This window comes from Antedon mediterranea, chromosome 1, assembly GCF_964355755.1.
Source record: "Antedon mediterranea chromosome 1, ecAntMedi1.1, whole genome shotgun sequence".
In the NCBI taxonomy this organism is placed as follows: Eukaryota; Metazoa; Echinodermata; class Crinoidea; order Comatulida; family Antedonidae; genus Antedon; species Antedon mediterranea.
In genome coordinates, this window is record NC_092670.1 from 36,413,074 (window position 1) to 36,432,414 (window position 19,341).

At 34.1% G+C, this 19,341-nt stretch overlaps 1 protein-coding gene across 2 annotated transcripts; it reads left to right on the forward strand.

Annotated features, from left to right (window-relative positions):
- The first annotated feature begins 284 nt into the window (after positions 1-284).
- Positions 285-19,334, forward strand: LOC140050522 (telomerase protein component 1-like). 2 transcript variants are annotated; one of them, XM_072095797.1, is made up of 24 exons: positions 285-387; positions 1,481-1,693; positions 1,848-1,916; positions 2,726-2,832; positions 4,268-4,294; positions 5,925-6,058; positions 6,526-6,659; positions 7,573-7,665; positions 7,833-7,925; positions 8,062-8,118; positions 8,650-8,786; positions 9,175-9,286; positions 9,455-9,562; positions 9,956-10,129; positions 10,835-11,022; positions 11,306-11,481; positions 11,875-12,019; positions 12,291-12,513; positions 12,732-12,850; positions 14,128-14,257; positions 14,527-14,649; positions 15,186-15,329; positions 15,455-15,538; positions 17,363-19,334. In XM_072095797.1, exons 2-24 carry the CDS (start codon positions 1,487-1,489, stop codon positions 17,627-17,629), a joined length of 3,051 nt encoding a protein of 1,016 aa, XP_071951898.1. In that variant the 5' UTR covers positions 285-387; positions 1,481-1,486; the 3' UTR covers positions 17,630-19,334. The 2 variants fall into 2 exon arrangements, with proteins under 2 accessions (XP_071951898.1, XP_071951905.1); XM_072095804.1 differs by lacking the exon at positions 4,268-4,294.
- Positions 19,335-19,341: the final 7 nt, after the last annotated feature.

Sequence of the window (19,341 nt, forward strand, 5' to 3'; positions counted from 1 at the left end):
CTTTGCCTTGGTCTAGCTTGTAGGGGCCTAGCATTTAAAAGTTTATTGTTTGCCATATTTGTCTTCCTTTTGTAAATTTGGTATCCAAAATATGATTTTTTAGATTATTTTCATTCAATCATTTTATTAAATAGGATAGAAATCTCTTCACTTTTAAAGATCATTTTTAAGATCCTTTCAAGTTTGTTTATTTTTGTGATCCATGACAACAAAACCACCAATCAATTAAGAAAGAAGCACGCACGTCACATTCAAGTCAATTTATCTGTCAATTTAAGGAAGAAAGGACCATCATGACAAACGAACTGAATATCCTTCTTGTATGAAGTAGGACCAAGCCTACCTTAGTACTACTGTATCTACCTAAATTTAAAGATAACAAATAACGTGAGTACAGATTTACACTAAAACAGTGATATAATAAATATTGCTGGTATTAAAATGAATTGAATGGGAGGTAGAATAGGCCTAGCCCTAGCACTGTAGCAGCAGTAGTACTAGTAGTAGGCCCTCTAGCTAGGTCCTAGGTCTAAAGGCTAGCCTAGTAGGCCTAGGCATGGAGGTATAGTAGAATACAGGTCAACCCGTACCCATGCCAACTCGTACCCACCAACTCGTACCCAAATTTTGGCTTACTCGTACCCAAAATTTTGGCTGACCCGTACCCATCATTGGCTGACCCGTACCCATCATTGGCTAGCCCGTACCCAAGTTTAATGCTATTTAAAGTATATTTATATTACATTTAAACCCAGTTTTATTAAATTTTTAGATACCAATCATATGTTCGATATTATAATGGCAAAAACTATTGACCTAAAAAGTATAATAATATGTACGAGTAAGCCAAATACTTGGGTACGAGTAAGCCAAATATTTAGGTACGAGTTGGCATGGGTACGGGTTGGTTTGGGTACGGGTTAGCCAAAGTGGGTACGAGTTGACCAATTATTTGGGTACGGGTTAGCCAAGTTGGGTACGAGTTGGCATGGGTACGGGTTGGTTTGGGTACGGGTTGACCAGCACCCTTTATACCTTTATGGCCTAGACTAGTCTACAGACAGGAGGAGACAGTAGTAGAGAGGCCTTTACCTCCTATATATTTGATTATTATTAATTCAATTCAATTCAACTTAACATTTATTTTTTCCTTCAAGAAAATGAGGTAAACATAACAAATTCCAGTAAAAAGTATAACAAGTCAATTGATGATAAAAAAAAAGTATACAGATATCAATAAAAGGAAGTAGGCAGTGCCCAAGAAGATACAAATCTTGTGGCGGGCCAGCCTATTTATTAAGTTTAAAGAGCTAGTAGGCCTATATATAGGCTATGCCCGCTCCCCCATTATATAAAGTACAAATCAATCTATTCTATAATAATTATTATATATTATTAATTGTATACTATTATTATTATATATAGGCTAGGATGCCTAACTAACTACTATGCCTAATTTTCTTTTGTTGTTCTCCACCAGTAAAGGATGGGATGTGGAGCATCCAATGCCACAACTGGTGGCTACACTATTCTAGTAAGTGACACATGGAATCAAGTGGAGAGAACAATCGAAGTTCGCAAACGACCAAACAACAAACTTGTTGTCAAACGATCAGGATGGAAGACCGTTCGGATATTCGTATCATCAACCTTCAGAGATTTCCACGCAGAAAGGGAAACACTGATTAAAGAGGTACTGCCTTTTGTCTAAAGGCTAAATAGTTATTGTATAATTTGTATTGTTAATTGATTCTTTACAAGGAAATGTTTTGATACCTTTTTACTGGAAATATCTTGTCACAGCCCACTTTTGATAATTGTAATTAAATTCTTTTTTATTTCCCCAGGTTTTCCCAGACCTACGTCAGTGGTGTGAGAGTAGAAGGCTACATCTTGTTGACTGCGATTTAAGATGGGTAAGCTTGCATATAAGAGAAATAAAATACAAAATGAATACATACAACAAAATATTCTAATACAATATACAATTCCATGTCATTTTGCCACTTCTCTCTTTTTACCATCTAGATCATTCTGCCAACCTGCCTTCTGTCAACCTCCCTTTTGCCATCCTGCTTTCTGCCAACCTGCCTTCTGTCATCCTGCCTTCAGCTAACCTGCCTTCTGCCATCCTGCCTTCAGCTAACCTGCCTTCTGCCAACCTTCCTTCTGCCATCCTGCCTTTTTCAAACCTGCCTTTTGCCATCCTGCCTTCTGCCATCCTGCCTTCAGCCAACCTGCCTTCTGTCATCCTGCCTTCTGCCATCCTGCCTTCTGCCAACCTGCCTTCTGCCATCCTGCCTTCTGCCATCCTGCCTTCAGCCAACCTTCCTTCTGCCATCCTGCCTTTTTCCAACCTGCCTTTTGCCATCCTGCCTTCAGCCAACCTGCCTTCTGTCATCCTGCCTTCTGCCATCCTGCCTTCTGCCAACCTGCCTTCTGCCGACCTGCCTTCTGCCATCCTGCCTTCTGCCATCCTGCCTTCAGCCAACCTGCCTTCTGTCATCCTGCCTTCTGTCATCCTGCCTTCTGCCATCCTGCCTTCTGCCATCCTGCCTTCTGCCATCCTGCCTTCTGCCAACCTGCCTTCTGCTGACCTGCCTTCTGCCATTCTGCCATCCTGCCTTCTGCCATAATCCTTTTAGCATGAATAATAATTCTGTCATCTAGATTAATCAATTTTTTTTCTTCAAAATTCATTCCTTATTATTTTCACTTTTTAAAGGGTGTGCCAGTCGATTCATCAACTGAGGAAACATTAAGGGTCTGTCTTGGTGAAATTGATCGTTGTTACCAAGACAACATCATGCCTTTTTTTCTGAACCTTACAAGGTAAGAGTGTTATAGTAAACATTTTAAAAATCTTTAATAATTAATTGATCAATATCTTTGTGCTTGTTTTTGCCAAGTTTTGAAGTTGTCTGTAGATCTATGAGAATACAGTAACGCAGCAAGGGCAATTTACACAGACATGCGGTAACGGTAAGCGGAGAACCAGCCAGTAGTAATAATGTCCCAAATGTATCTTTTCTATACGCCATCCTTATACAAACAATCAGTCACGACCGTTGTTGTGACTGATTTCTGAATAATAGAAAGTTCTGAAACTAGGCTAGGCCTAGGCCTACTAAGGCACTTGTATTATAGAGTATCACGGTGTAACGTCACAACGATAGAGGGCACTGCATGGTTGCTAGCCAACCAAAAAATGCGTTCAACGCTGCTATGTTGATAAACAGTAAAGATTTGTATTTCTATCAAATTATGTATCTTAGCTTGATTTATTTTAACTTAAACTGTAGTTGAAGAATAAATGTATTATTAAAAACAAATAGTAGTGATCTTTTGAAATTTTAGTTTGTTTTTATTGAAAATTATTAAGTTTTAAAATGACTACTTCAATAAGCCTATTCCAAACCATTGGTGACCTTGGAGTCACTCAGGCAGGTTAAAGGCAGCGCCAACTACCGTCGTGACGTCAGCACCGTGATACTCTATTAATAGACATCTTTGAATCAAAAAATGCATGCCAACAAATATTTTAATAGATGACGTCATATCAATCATATCGTTGATTGGCCAGAATCCCAAATTACCGTGCAATTCCACTCCGCGTTCTGTGTTATTGGTCATACTTAGTGTACGAAAGTAAGACATAACGTAGATTCTATATTTTGTTTTCTGCTTATCATTCCGCCTCGTCTTTATGAATTGTCCTTTTTATTATTACAGACTCTTTGATAGCATACTGCATTCAGTCATGGATAAAATTACACTATATTTTATTTAAACTACTTATAAGTGTTTAAGGGCATTTTTACAGATTCATACAATATTTATTACAATTTATTTATTAGTAAAAAGGTTCATCTGGATCACTGTATAGTATTTTAAGTAAATTTTCTTTTGGATGATCCAAAGTCGAATAAAATTCGTAAACTTACGTTTTTTACTCTAGCTTTCGCTGGTCAACGACGCAGCTTAATCATGAGTGAGTCTCTGTGACTTGTACAACAACTTACTAAAGAGGAGGCCCCGACAATCCCATTTGGGAAAACCTGAACAATCTATAGATGGCGCTATACCATATACGAGATCTAATGGTAACAAGTCCAAGTCACAGAGACTCACTCATGATTAAGCTGCGTCGTTGACCAGCGAAAGCTAGAGTAAAAAACGTAAGTTTACGAATTTTATTCGACTTTGGATCATCCAAAAGGAAATTTACTTAAAATTTATTTATTCAATTTAACAAACTATATTTCAGTGTTGCTATGATTCAGAATTTGCTGTCGTAAGTGTAAAACATCAAACTTTCTGCTTGTCATCAGGGTGCATGTTTTTAAACATTAACAGACATTTATTTTAAAAATTTTTATTTAAAACAAATTCTTTATAACACCTTCATTACACTGTCTTAGTACAACAAGAAGAACCATTGCTAATTGCATTTTCATTGAGCGAGAATACATAATTTTTATGTGAAAACAAGGACCAGTTCATTTATTTGTGTATCCAGATTTAAAAGGTCGGTCTTGGAGGAGATTAAACCTCCTACATGTGAAAAAGTTAAACTTTTTAAATGAACATATAATAATATTTGTAATTATATCAATTATATTTGAATAATAATCAATATTTTTACAATAACTGGTGATTTTATTTTCATCTTTAAAAGACAATATTAACTTGCATGCTGTATATTATTTTAGTACTTTGATAAGCCACTTATATTTTTTATAAATAAATGAAGTAATATTTTTTTCTTCCAAATGACTAATATATAATTGAAAGCACATGCTCTACTTACAATATGGCATTATATTATTATTCAGATAATGTTTTTTAATTTTAAAATTAATAATAACTGCATTTTGAATAACATAACATAAACATCCAATAGTTTCATAGCAAGGAATGTCAAATACATTTTTAATTAAAATAATTCTTATATTGTAGTTTTATTTTAAATATTTTATTTTTGGCCTTTAGTTTTATGGATTCTTGTTGAATTTTTAGTCAATCTTAATCTATATTATAATTGTACTACTGTACATTATTTTATAACTAACTTATGTTTTTAACATTCACTTCATAATATAAATTACTTTTTTAAAATTTCTTTGCATGTGATTATATAAACAATAATTATCATTAACAACACGTCAATAAATCTCATAAAGCTGTCTACACTATCAAACTAGTTTTACAAAAAATGTTTGATGTGCCCAAATATGGTAGTGATGTGCCCAAATATGGTAGTGATATGCCCAAATATGGTAGTGGTATTACATCATCGTGTCCATATATGGGCACATCACATTTTTGTTGTCACATAAAGTTTGATAGTGTGGACAGAGCTTTACATCGTTTGTGCCATCTAAAAATAGAAGCAAACCTCAGTGTCAAAACACATTCGCCATATTTCATTGGGCAAAATAATCTCACATGGTCATGATTGGTTCATCCTTTTTGCTTTTACCAATCACATTACACAGAATGTTTAAGTGTTTGTTAGATCAACACATACAGTAGACATATTGTTGCTAATATACTGTATTAAATATAAAATCTCAGTTTTAATTTTTGATTAAAATCTCAGTACCCATATTACCTTTTTAAGCCTCGCCCAACACAAGATGTTTTTCTTCATCTTTCAGGGCATCTGCCTTCACACTCTGACCTTATATCATTATTGCATTGCATTTTATTATCTTTTTACTGTCAGAGTAAATAAATGTTTGAAACTTGAAAACTTGAAACTAGTTTTCTATTAAATATTTATTACAACACAGTATGACCCAGGTATGAAATTTAGCAACAATTGCAATAACAATCTACTTTCAAAGTCTTGTTTCCAACTTTAGCTTAGTTTTAGTTTATCCTCATCATATAATCATTATATACGATAAATTTTGTTTTAGTGAGAGGTGCGGATGGATACCAAATCCACTAGAAGTACCGGATTCAATTGTTGAGGAGTATCGTTGGGTAATGGGCCTGTCAGTTACGGAAATGGAAATCATGCATGGAGCATACAGGAAGGATAACTTAAACTGTAAGTTTCGGAATGCGGAACCAGTGGTTGTAATCACTGTTCACACTTAGACTAAAGCTTTGTCTACACTATCAAACTTTATGTGACAACAAAAATCTGATGTGCCCATATATAGTAGTGATATGCTTAAATATGGTAGGGATCCTTAAATATGGTAGTGATATGACATAATCATGTCCATTATGGGCACATTACATTTTTTGGTCACATAAAGTTTGATAGTGTAGACCGAGCCTTAAGGGAAACACTTCAGGGCTTCCTTTATTATAATTGTGGTTCTCCGTTTTCTGTTTATTATTGATCTAGCTTTCCTTTTAGAAAGATATAATGCCAAGATAAAAATATATTTCCCTCGGAGTATATTAAATTTTATAATACACTTTGAGCAGACATTATCTGATATTCATAGTTCAATTAGATATAATTTTCTTTAATATTAATTTATTATTTTCTTATATTTACTATAGCTTTGTTCATGTTGCGGGACGTTTCATTTCTCAACAACATTCCTGCAAAACTTAAAGATGATCTGGTTGATGTCAATCCTATTGCTCCAGAGAAACTCAGAGTCTTGAAACAGATGCTGAAAGATAGATTCCATGTAAGTGAATGCGCTCTTATTCTAAATAACTGACAGCTAAAGGTTAAAGGTTATAGTTGAAACCTTGAGTTAGAGATCTACTGTACCTCTCAACACAGAACCAGGCTCAATGCCCACAGTGTTATATTATTAAGTTCAAAATGTCTCATCTGATTATTTGTATTGTATCTCCACATATTTTATTATCATTTCATTAATTTTATTCATCAAAAAAAATAAAAAAATTATAAAACATGTCAAAGATAAAATGCATAAAAGATGAATAGGATCAACAACAAAAAGCTAAACACTTGTACAGGGTTGAAGACCTAAAATAACTAAACAACTATAAAACAGCTAATACTATAATAGGAAATATACAATATATTAAAATATATATATATAAAGTAACATTGACATCTGCAGAAATTAAGATTTGTACTTATTAATTAGATTCAACTTACAGTATACAATTTTTTAAAAACATTAATGGATTTTGCATTTTTTGCATGAGAACCCGAAACAGCAATACTGTGACTTGTAGAAACTAGTCTTCTAAACTAGTCTTCTAAACTAGTCTTCTAAACTAGTCTTCTAAACTAGTCTTCTAAACTAGTCTTCTAAACTAGTCTTCTAAACTAGTCTTCTAAACTAGTCTTCTAAACTAGTCTTCTAAACTAGTCTTCTAAACTAGTCTTTTAAACTAGTCTTTTAACCTAGTCTTCTAAACTAGTCTTCTAAACTAGTCTTCTAAACTAGTCTTCTAAACTAGTCTACACATTCTAAAATACAGTGTCACATATGTATCACATGTTCTTCCTGTATTATGTTTAAGGGTTAGGTTTATTTTCTATGATATATGCATAATTTGACTGGATCAATGATATAGATACAATCAGTACAGAGAATCAACTAAATATCTTCTTTTTTTAAGGAAAATCAGGTAAACTTTTACAAGTGCCAGTACGATGGTGTAGACAGTGATGGCAAAGTGGAGTTAAAAGGCCTTGATGACTTTTCAAAAACTGTAAGTAACCTGTAGTGTAATAGTCTTTTTAGAAATACAAAGTTCAGGGGTTCCATTGTATATGTTCAACACCTTTAACATCAACCCTTATTCAGGGGAAATTGTAGAGGCTTTACCGTACGCTGCATCACATCAACATGATGAAATATGCTTTTCTCATTCAATAGGTGTTCCAGTTTTTTAAGACTCGTATAGAAGAGCAGTATCCTCTAGAAGAAAAGACGACAGATCCATATCGGCAAATCATGGAAAGTCATGAGGTATAGATTGTCACACTAAAACTTAGTGCTAGATACACTTTAATACAAATGCCAAAGTTCTCTTATCATATTCACCAATCACTTACATGAGATATTTCCATTATATGTGAAAAAAATAAATTTTTTCTTTTGTTAGTCGTTCATGCGGAACAGAAGTGCATCAGTACTTGGAAGGAATGATATTTTGGAGCAGGTAAGCAACACTTATTTTTTTTATATGTTATAACACTTTTATTTAATATTCTACAACAGTTTTTATAATAAAAAAAGTAATATATAATTCTCTGTAAATTTCCTAAATAATAAGTACCAATGAACTAATTATTGCACTGATAAAGGACTAGTGTTGCCCGAAAGCTCTGCTAATTTTTCTGGCTGTTTTACTTTATCGTTTTGATTTAACTTTTTGGTTATTTTATTTTGTATTTCCATTGAGATGCAGCCACTGATACCCACAGCATTGTCATTTTTTCAGTGCTTATTTTATTTTGTATCTCCATTGAGATCCAGCCACTGATACCCACAGCATTGTCATATTTTCAGTGCTTATTTTATTTTGTATCTCCATTGAGATCCAGCCACTGATACCCACAGCATTGTTATTTTTCAGTAATTTGCCTTTGAATTTAAATAAAAATAGAAAAATATGAGAATTATATAATGGATATACCTTTATAATTTTAGGTACTGCATTTTTCATATTTTTCCTATGTTATACTTGCAGATCAAGGAGCATATTGTTAGTGTTGGTGTTGATAAGGCATTGTTGTTACTTGGAGGACCAGGTACAGGAAAGTCATCCATTATGGCAAGAGTAGCTGACGTCTCCGTGGAAAAGGCAATATCAAGAGATATTCCAGGGTAATTATTTAAACTCCCATAAAGTAGAGAGATATGTTAGGGTTGTTCTATGTATGCATCATGACATCTAATAAAAGTTCTGGTAACACCTAGGTAGAGCGAAATGTTTAATATATAAGGTTGCTCTATGGTGTAATACATCATACTAACCTCTATTAAGGGTACATCGTAACCCCTATTGTTTGGTCATCTCGAAACTCCAAGAAGTAGAGAGGGTATAGGGTTGCTCTATCGTGTACTACATCATAATCTCTAGAAGGGGTTCTAGAGTAAAGCAATATTAGATATAAACAAAGGATTTCAGCCTAGTTCTACAGAAACTTGCATTGAATAGTGTTTTTCTTACAGAGTAATAGTTGACTTTCTTTTCAAAACTTAATATTTACAGATCACCTGATCAAGGCTGGCATGTCTTCTACCATTTTGTTGGCGCCATTCCAGGATCACCTGATTTGGAAGCTTGCCTGAAACGACTTCTCAAAGAATTGAACATCATCAATGTAAAGACTTTTATTTATTATTTTATAATTTATTACAAAGATAACTGAATTTTTAGTGATATGCCCAAACATGGTAGTGATATGACCTCATGTCCTAAAGGGCACATCATATCAGTCGCATAAAGTTTGATAGTGTAGACAGAACTTAATGCTTTTAATTTCAAACAGGAGAGCAAGATGCCGAAAGATTTGGAGACAACATGCCAAGTTGCTTGCAGTGCTTTGTCAAATCCAAACACAAAACCGGTGATCATTATTATTGACGCCCTAAACCAGGTAAAAATGAATGATTAATTCCTCACATTTACAAAATATTTTTCCAATGTATTTCAGAGAAAGTACAAACTTTTGGTTATAAAAAAATTTTGTTAGGACAGAGATTCTATTGTAACAAAAAGTAGTGGAGATGTAGCTTGGTGGTTAACGTGCTTGCCTTCCAATCGAAAGGTCTTAGGGTTCAATCCTGACCTGTGCCAGGGTTGTAACTCACAACTCTTACAACTCCACTGCCTAAACCTCAAATGAGACTTAGTTTATGAGCACAATAAATTATAAAATAGATTATTCATCCTGTAATTGGTGAGTTACTCGCTGTTGGATGAGTATGGAAAAAAAATTAATAATAATAATAATAATAAAAGAGCTAAAGGATAAAATCATTTTCCTTAGTTTGATGAGTCAAAGGAGTCAACCGTTTTGAATTGGTTACCAGTCAAGTTAGCGCCGCAAGTTCGCTGTGTTTTCTCGATGATCGATGATACTCCGCAACACAAAACGCTCAAAAGTCGTTCTAGTAAACCAGTTGAGCTGTTTGTAACACCACTCGATATGGAATCAAGAAAGGTATGAGTTTATTTACAATATAATAATTATTAATAATAATATATAATAAGTAATCTAATATAGGCTACAGTAAAACCCCTATTAAGGGGACACCATTGGGATTAAAGAGGGATGTTCCTTGAATTGAGGTTGGCTGTCAAAACATACATTGCAATTTGTTCATTTCTTGTCATCCCCTTAATAGAGGTGTCCTAAAGGAAAGGCGTCCCTTAATAGAGGCTCTACTATTTTATAAAATAGTATGAATAATATTAGCGAGTGAGTGGCCGAGCGGTTAAGACAATTGAACCGTACTGACTTAGCCATTACATCGGTAAGGGTTCAAGGCTCACTCGTTTCATGGTTCTGGTGGAAGAACAAGTCTTCTCAGATAAGGACGATAAACTGTAGGTCCAGTGTACACATCTAGCTCATGTGTACTTTAAAGAACCTAGTACTTCTTTTGAGATGAGTAAGGGGTTACCCCGGTGTACTAGTACACCGGGGTTACCCCGGTGTACTAGTACATCACAGCCACTGATCATAAATGGGCCCTCTGTGGGAGACCAGTCTTTGACTGAAGAGGTTACCCAGTATAAATAAATAAGAAATTCAATTATGAATCCGTTACTGCTCCTGGAAAGTACACAATTCTGTATTCTCATCCAGTATAAAGCAATTATTATATTAGTAGATGTATTTTACATTATCACATTGTTCTTTTAGGCTATTGTTGTTGAGAGTCTTGGAAAATACAACAAGAAACTTGACGAAGAACAGATGACGAGTCTCTTGAGCAAAGAGTCATCCCAGAATCCTTTGTGGTTGTCAATTGCTTGCGAGGAGCTTCGTGTGTATGGACTCTTTGAGAAACTCACTAAAAAAATAAAGAGTTTTCCTGATGGGTTGCTAAGGTATTTAAAATACCTCCAAATATTATTTATCTCATCATATCAATCAATTAACCAAACTCAATTTATTCCATAAAACTAAGGATATGTACAAAAATGTGTACATATTTTACGTAATTAACAGGTAAATTAGTTTGGTTACATTTCGTCTGGAAAATCAAACCACGGGTATACATTATGCATGATGCTAATTAGGGTTGTACTTCTGATTTTGGCTTAAATTTTCTGTAATGTTGTTTTAATCAATATCATTATTATGAGGTTTTTTTTCATTTTGATGTTGTAGTCTGCTTGAGAGTGTACTTAGTAGATTTGAAGATGAAAGCGGCGGGCAGCTTGTGGTTGCCACACTCTGTCTTCTGGAATGTTCCAAGACTGGTCTTCTAGAGAGGGAGCTGTTGATGATCCTAGGAAACCCAAAGAACATAACTCCTTCTAAAGATGTTAAAAAAATTAAAAGTGGTAAGTTTTTTTGTGGTTATTGCTAATACAGTATTTACCTTGAATTAACCTTGAATCTTCAAGACTTAGAGAACTATGCTCATTTGTCCCTCAAACATTACAGCATCCTCTTCCGACTTATACAGGCAGAACTTTAAATGTATTACTAGCCTCTATGTTTCTATGCTGTTCTTATACATTCACATTTACATGTATTGAACTGTAAAGTCTACTCACTATCAAACTTTATGTGACAACAAATGTGATGTGCCCATATATGGACATGATGATGTCATATCACTACCATATTTAAGCATATCACTACCATATTTGGGCACATCATACTTTTTTGCCAAACTAGTTTGATAGTGTGGACAGAGCTTAAATAATTAAACTGCTTTTATTTGTTTAAAGATCAGACAATCAAGAATCCACTAGCTGCGTCCAATTGGGCGAGAGTTTACCGTGTTCTCAAACCTTTCTTACGTCCATTTGGTGACAGTGGAGAAGGACGACTAGATTTTTATCATCGATCTCTAAGTAAAGCTGTTCGTGCAAAGTAAGTCTTTCATTTATGAGATCTTCCATATTTTAATTCCTTTTTTTATGCGTGATGGATGATTTTAGATATGTTATAGATAGTGATAGCCTATAATATAACTCATCAAAATAAGGGTAAATAAAAACATAAAAAAAAATGATTAGGTTACATTGTTGTCTGTAACTAACTGATGATAATCCAGCACTGCAGTTTTCCTAGTGAAAATTGACTTGCAGACTAGTTTGATAGTGTAGAAAGAGCAATTGTATAATGCATTTTTTTTAAACAGATATTTCAAACAAGATTCATGGAAAAACATATGGTGGCACACGGTGTTGGCAAAGTACTTTGAGACTATTGAGAACATGGACAGACAGAGTGAGGAGTATCCCTACCATCTCACCAAATGTGACGATAAAGAAAAGCTAAGAGAGTACCTGAAACAATGGAGAGTATTCCATCACTTTTACCATCCAGAGTTCAGTGGAGAGCTACTGGCCTTCTGGAGGACTGTAAGTATACACATGTGCAATCTAATGTGAAATCATTTCCACTGGTACTCCACTGGGGTTGGAATAGTTCCGCTTTTACGACAAACTGTTTGTGTCTAACTCCACCCATATGGACATTATGATGTCATATCACTACCATATTTGTGTACATCACACTTTAGTCACATAAAGATAGTGTAGACAGAGCTTTAGTTTATTGGAATCACTTTTCTTGTTAGGTTGGTGATAAGAGCGAATTGTTTGATTGCTATACAGAGAGTTTGGAGAACATGAATAACAACCCAAATGTTGACAAGGAAGAGATTTCCTTACACTATGAAAAGGTTGCCAGAGTTGTGTAAGTATACAAAACTGTACTGTAGGGATTTCCTTACACTATGAAAAGGTTGCCAGACTCGTGTATGTATACAAAACTGTACTGTAGGGATTTCCTTACACTATGAAAAGGTTGCCAGAGTTGTGTAAGTATACAAAACTGTACTGTAGGGATTTCCTTACACTATGAAAAGGTTGCCAGAGTTGTGTATGTATACAAAACTGTACTGTAGGGATTTCCTTACACTATGAATAGGTTGCCAGACTCGTATGTATACAAAACTGTACTGTAGGGATTTCCTTACACTATGAAAAGGTTGCCAGACTCGTATGTATACAAAACTGTACTGTAGGGATTTCCTTACACTATGAAAAGGTTGCCAGACTCGTATGTATACAAAACTGTACTGTAGGGATTTCCTTACACTATGAAAAGGTTGCCAGACTCGTATGTATACAAAACTGTACTGTAGGGATTTCCTTACACTATGAAAAGGTTGCCAGACTCGTATGTATACAAAACTGTACTGTAGGGATTTCCTTACACTATGAAAAGGTTGCCAGAGTTGTGTAAGTATACAAAACTGTACTGTAGGGATTTCCTTACACTATGAAAAGGTTGCCAGAGTTGTGTAAGTATACAAAACTGTACTGTAGGGATTTCCTTACACTATGAAAAGGTTGCCAGACTCGTATGTATACAAAACTGTACTGTAGGGATTTCCTTACACTATGAAAAGGTTGTGTAAGTATACAAAACTGTACTGTAGGGATTTCCTTACACTATGAAAAGGTTGCCAGACTCGTATGTATACAAAACTGTACTGTAGGGATTTCCTTACACTATGAAAAGGTTGCCAGACTCGTATGTATACAAAACTGTACTGTAGGGATTTCCTTACACTATGAAAAGGTTGCCAGACTCGTGTAAGTCTTACAAAATACTATGGTAAACTTAAATAACATTTAATGTCAACCTCAAAAGATTGTTGTTGCTACTGTATTTGTTGCCTATAGAGTGGAACTTCTACTAGGGGATACATTCAGGACCCAACAGGGTGTCCCTGAATAGAGGTTGGCTGTAGTGTTAAAACATACAGTACGTCCCTGTTCATTCGTGTCTTGCGAAATGTTCCCCTAAATTGGAGTGTCCCCTAAATATGGTGTCCTAATGGAGGAGTTCTACTGTATGTCAAGAGTTGAATTTCATTCCATCCAACAACTGTAATGTGACCTTCCACCTCTGCCTAACCATGCTTGACCATTCTGATTGGTTGTTATTGTTTCAAATCAATACAGCATGCAGTCAGGAGATGTGGATAGATGTTTTAACTTACTCCAGAGTGCATTGGCTTTGGAAGATGAATTAGGGGCTCAACCAATGAGAATGATGCAACTCTACAACGTTGCTGCTACCATGCATAATGAGGTAAGTGGGCGGAGCTTAATTTGCATATGTGATAATGCCACCTTTAAAAGCCAAGTTGAAAAATCCATATTATGTTTAATCTTTAAAACTAATCTACTGGATCTTGTCAATGTTTAACAACAAAATATTCTGATTGGAATTTATTTTGTTTTTGCGTTCCATACGAAGTAAAATAAATGTATTTTTTTCATAGTTGAAATTATAAAGTGGCCTTCTGTATTGAATTTTTAGTATTTCATTACCAGAATGATTGCTCATTTACTTCACAGAGATTAACACTTCACGACTTCATCACCAAGGCTATGATGCCTGACCTAAAAGAATGTATTAGTTTTAGGAGAAAAGCAATTAGAATAAGTGAACAGCTTACAGAACGATCAGAAAAATACAAGGTTAGTATGTTATTAACAATGCTATTAATACTAATTCAATTAATCGATCGATCGTGAAGGCCCAAAACAAATGGAAGAATCATAACTTTTCAGCAAAAATACCCGGTTTTCCCCAATTTGTATTAATGGATTCTGGCAAAAACAGAAAGACAATTAATGCAGCAACTAGACAACGTCAGACTAGGCCTATAGCTAGCATACGATGTTCATACGTTACTGCTGGCCTAAGGTTAGCTAGGCTATACTGTCCATGAGAGGACATTCGACGCGAACTACTTAGGTAGTGCATTGTTTCTCTCTTTTTATCATAATTTACCATAACACGTACATTTAAGACAAGGAATGACCTGGTTTAATGTTTTCAAAGTAATATATGCATTATGTTTACAAAACGTCAAAAATTGTAGGGAATGGATCTTTAAGAGGGTGTTTCAGATATAAGCCCAGGACCTTGGTTAATCAATAAGCAAGAAGTATTTTTTTTTTTTTTAAAGAATAGCAGAAGAAGAATTAAAAAACTGTTATCTCTATTTTAGTATGAACGTGCATTTTCATTGATGAAGTTGGCATTCAATCTGAAAACGTGGTTTGTCTTGAAAGGAGACAACAACTTATCAGCCCAAGAGGGCTTTGACCTTGGTGTAGAAAGCCTGAAAGAAGCTAAGGAGCTTTATGAGGAGGTAAGTGAATAAAACCAAGTTTGAGCTTGAAAATAATATAAGCTTCAGGCCTAGTGCACTTTTTTGACACACATTAAAGCATTTGAATATAACTTTGACCCTAATTTTATTTTAATTTATTCAAGCTTGGAGACAAAGGTCATGTTGCTGAGTGTATGATGAACGAAGGACTTCTTTTGGGAGAGGTGGACCAAGAGGGAGCATTGGAGGTATTTTAGTGGTTTTTGTTTTTTATAGAGAGAAATAGCAGAGATCATGGCTTGTCTTAGGGACAAAAAACAATTTATATAATAATAAAAACAATAATTCAACTAGAATTTAATTCGTCACTTTGACGAATTATAGGTGATCATTTTTATCATTTTAATGAAATTAACATTTTTTAAACATGCACGTACGTTAACATACGATCGTAAAAAGCTGATGTACGCCATCCTATGACATGATGCATATACACTTATAGTGCTGAGTTGTACCTATTATGTGTCATATACAATATGTACAGTATATACTGTATATCTATATCCAGTGTAGCATAGGTGAAATTACGGGACCCACATCATGATCAAATTTTTTGGTATGATGGAATTATCAAAATAAACTCGAAGATGACAATTTCGAAAGATAATGAATTGAGCAAATAAATATAAGGATTGGAAGAGAATTTGACACGTAGAAGCGCAATGCGCGCTCTTTGAAATTTGTATAACTTCGACTAAAGAAATTTAAAAACAACGTTTTAACTTCAACTGGCCATATGATAACATCACAACATCCAATAGGCTTAATTTTTATATGAATTCAAATCTACATTTCATCAGCTTTCATAATAAGTTATAATCTTCAAGGTCACCTTTAATTCTGAAGAGCTATAAGATATTCAAATGTATGGTGTAGCTGAAATTACACGACCTAGGTTATTCAAGTTTTTACGCGTGATGACGTCATCAAAATAAAAATGTTGACAACTCATTAGAAGAATAATTAATTGAGCCAGCACATACTAAAAGTTGTGCGAAAATCGGGCTCAAATAACGGAGATGCGCTCTATTGAATGTGATAACCCACACAAAAAGATAAAAATTCCTAATTTTTAAATTCAAGTGGCCATTTAATGACGTCATACCATTTTGTACGTCTAATGTGTATATACATTTGTATCTACAACTTATTGGCTTCCATAATAAGTTTAAAAAATTGGGAGTCACCTGCCATTCTGAAGAGTTATATTCATTTTAAAAAGGCCTTATTTTTTACCATTTTCATCACTTTGATGCAATTAATTTGCGCATTTTGTCATTTTGAACTTGCTCGTATAGCGTTATTTTAAGTCGGAACTGACTCAAATTTGGTGAATGTACTAAGAATGGTGAGTAGAATGAGATTTTTAAAAAAAATTCATATTTTTTACTCTTTTTAAGTATCGCGCGCGCAAATTTTTTTTTTGCCCAGTAATTTTTTGAAACACGCAAATGGCCTAATTCATGCTCTAAATTGATCAAAACTTAATTTTGAGCGTTTTAAATTTTTAACGCGCGATTTCACGCGCATGACCCTATGTGCGCGTGCGTTTTTATTTGCTAATATTTTTACCCTTGACCTGAAGTTTACGTGTAGTGAATTTCATTAATATGTGATAATGAATTATGGAGATATGATTGATAATGTGATTTTGCAAAATGGCGTATAAATGACGTCACGGATGAGTGATCACGCTTATTAGGATTAAGTTATATTATTTGAAAGATATTCTGAAATTTTGGTAATCATTGACATTAAACTTTTTGAGATAATTGTTACACAAAATAGTGTACAGAAACAATAAAAAGAAAAAAAATAAAGATTTCATACAATAACAATAGGTGATCATTTAGATTCTAAATGATCACCTAATAATAAGTACACTCCTACTAGTACTTTTGTCTTCTACAAAACAAGTAAATGCCACTGAAGTCTGTGGTAGATCAAACTAGTGCTGTGATGACCTCTAGAAATATATTATTTTTATCCATTACTTGATATTTTTCTTTTAGATATACAGGAAAGCTGAAGTGATCTGTATTCAGACATACGGTGAGGTCAGCGTTCTGTCCAGTCGAATGTTCACAAATATCGCAATCCTTCTTGAGGAAATGAACAACTACGATGAAGCATACACATATTTTAAGAATGGTCTGTCCAGCAAGATTCAAGTGTTTGGAGATGACCATCCACAGACTGGACGTCTCAAGAGAGTCCTGCAAGAGCCAGCCTACCAGAGACTCGCAAGACAGGAACAGCAACAGAATCAGCAGCGTTGATGCAGTTCCTACAAAAAGAGCTACAGTACTGTACTGTACTGTAGTATTGTGGCAGCAGTGTAGTGTCCCCTTCAACCAGTTTTGTTGTTAGTGTAAAGCCTTGTATAGACTATCAAACTAAAAGAAATATGATGTGCCCATATGGTAGTTGGTATGACATCATTGTGTCCATATACATGTATGGGAACATCACATTTTTGTTGTCACTTTAAGTTTGATAGTGTGGACAGACCTTTAAGCATGTACAATGTAAACTGTTGACATCATCTTTAAACATATTTCACAGATGTTCACAAGAAATGAAGAGTAGCACAGAGAGAAATCAGTTACCTCTCTAATAATCAATTTTTGGTTAAGTTTCAAAATACAAAATATGTTGCAGATAACTGGTAAAAAATTACTGGTAGATTTTATCCACCTGTAAATAGGTTTAAAAATAGTACATACATTATGTTGAGAAGATTCAAATTTAATCAATAATAATATAATAATAATAATAATTTAAATTTAATATACACAAAAATAAGTAATAATAATAATAGTTCATTCTTATCTAGCGCATATAAACAAGCTCTCAATGAGCTGCACATTATTGCCCCATTTTTTAGATCATGCACGTATGGAAACATACTCCCATAACAATGCAGCTAGTAATCAGCGCAAAGTTGTGTCTTGATCTAACCGGTACCCATTTTATACACCTGGGTGGAGAGAGGCAAATGTAAGTAAATTGTCTTGCCTAATGATACAAGCAATGCGGCGAGAGTTGGATTCGAACCACGATCTCACGATCAATAATTGTAAAACGTTCTGCGCCACACACCAAAGAGGATGCCCTCATATTCTAATAATTTTAAATATACTGGTTTGATTATCATTTCCCAGTCAGGTGTCAATATATGATAAAAATAGCTAGATATAGAATCCATTCATAATGATGTTTAATCAACTCTTTAGTATCAACTGCAGACATTACTTTTAAAGAGATTGACAATAAATAGCAAAAGTGTTCCGTCCTTAAATGCAGAAAACGTACTAGTATCTGAAATGAATGATTGTTTTTATAAAGTGCAGTAATTACATAATCATGTATAATATGGACATTTATATTATGATTATAAATATTTTCAGCTGAAGATGAATATTATAATTTATAAAGAATATTTGTATACATCAGTAGAATATGTAATGAATATTTATTATATAGTATATTTTTTAATTTGTGCATGTATAATTTTATATTATAGTACTTTTGTGTGTTTATACATGCTAGATGTATTTTGCCAGATAGTTTAAGCCAGGACAATTGTCCCTGTACACACTACTATTATCAATGCTATTATATTTAAAGTCCCTTTCGCACTATGGAATTCTTATTTAGATTCCGGGATAACTATTTTCCCACAGGTTAGATGTTTCTGGCAGTAAAGATGAAGTGAGTGTTTTTTTTATAAATGATTTGAATTTTCTTTTCTGGAAATCACTAACGATGAACTATTTGAGGCAAAGATAGACAGAAGGAGTAAAGTTCGAAAGGTGTTTTTTCATACCAAAAGTCTTTCTATTCTAGTACATATTATATTTTTGTTTTACGGGTATTGTAAAAGAAACTAATAAGTTGCTTTCATGTGTACAGTTCTTGTGTGTCTTACTTGAAAACGTTTTACGGATTAAGTGAAGCTCACCCAAAATGTCTGCATAAAGTTGTAAAT

Coding starts and splice junctions, on each gene's coding strand:
- LOC140050522 (XM_072095797.1), top strand. CDS start 1,487: ATGGGATGTGGAGCATCCAATGCCACAACTGGTGGCTACACTATTCTA. Junction 6,660..7,572: donor TGCTGAAAGATAGATTCCAT/GTAAGTGAATGC, acceptor TCTTTTTTTAAG/GAAAATCAGGTAAACTTTTA. Junction 14,650..15,185: donor AACGATCAGAAAAATACAAG/GTTAGTATGTTA, acceptor TCTCTATTTTAG/TATGAACGTGCATTTTCATT.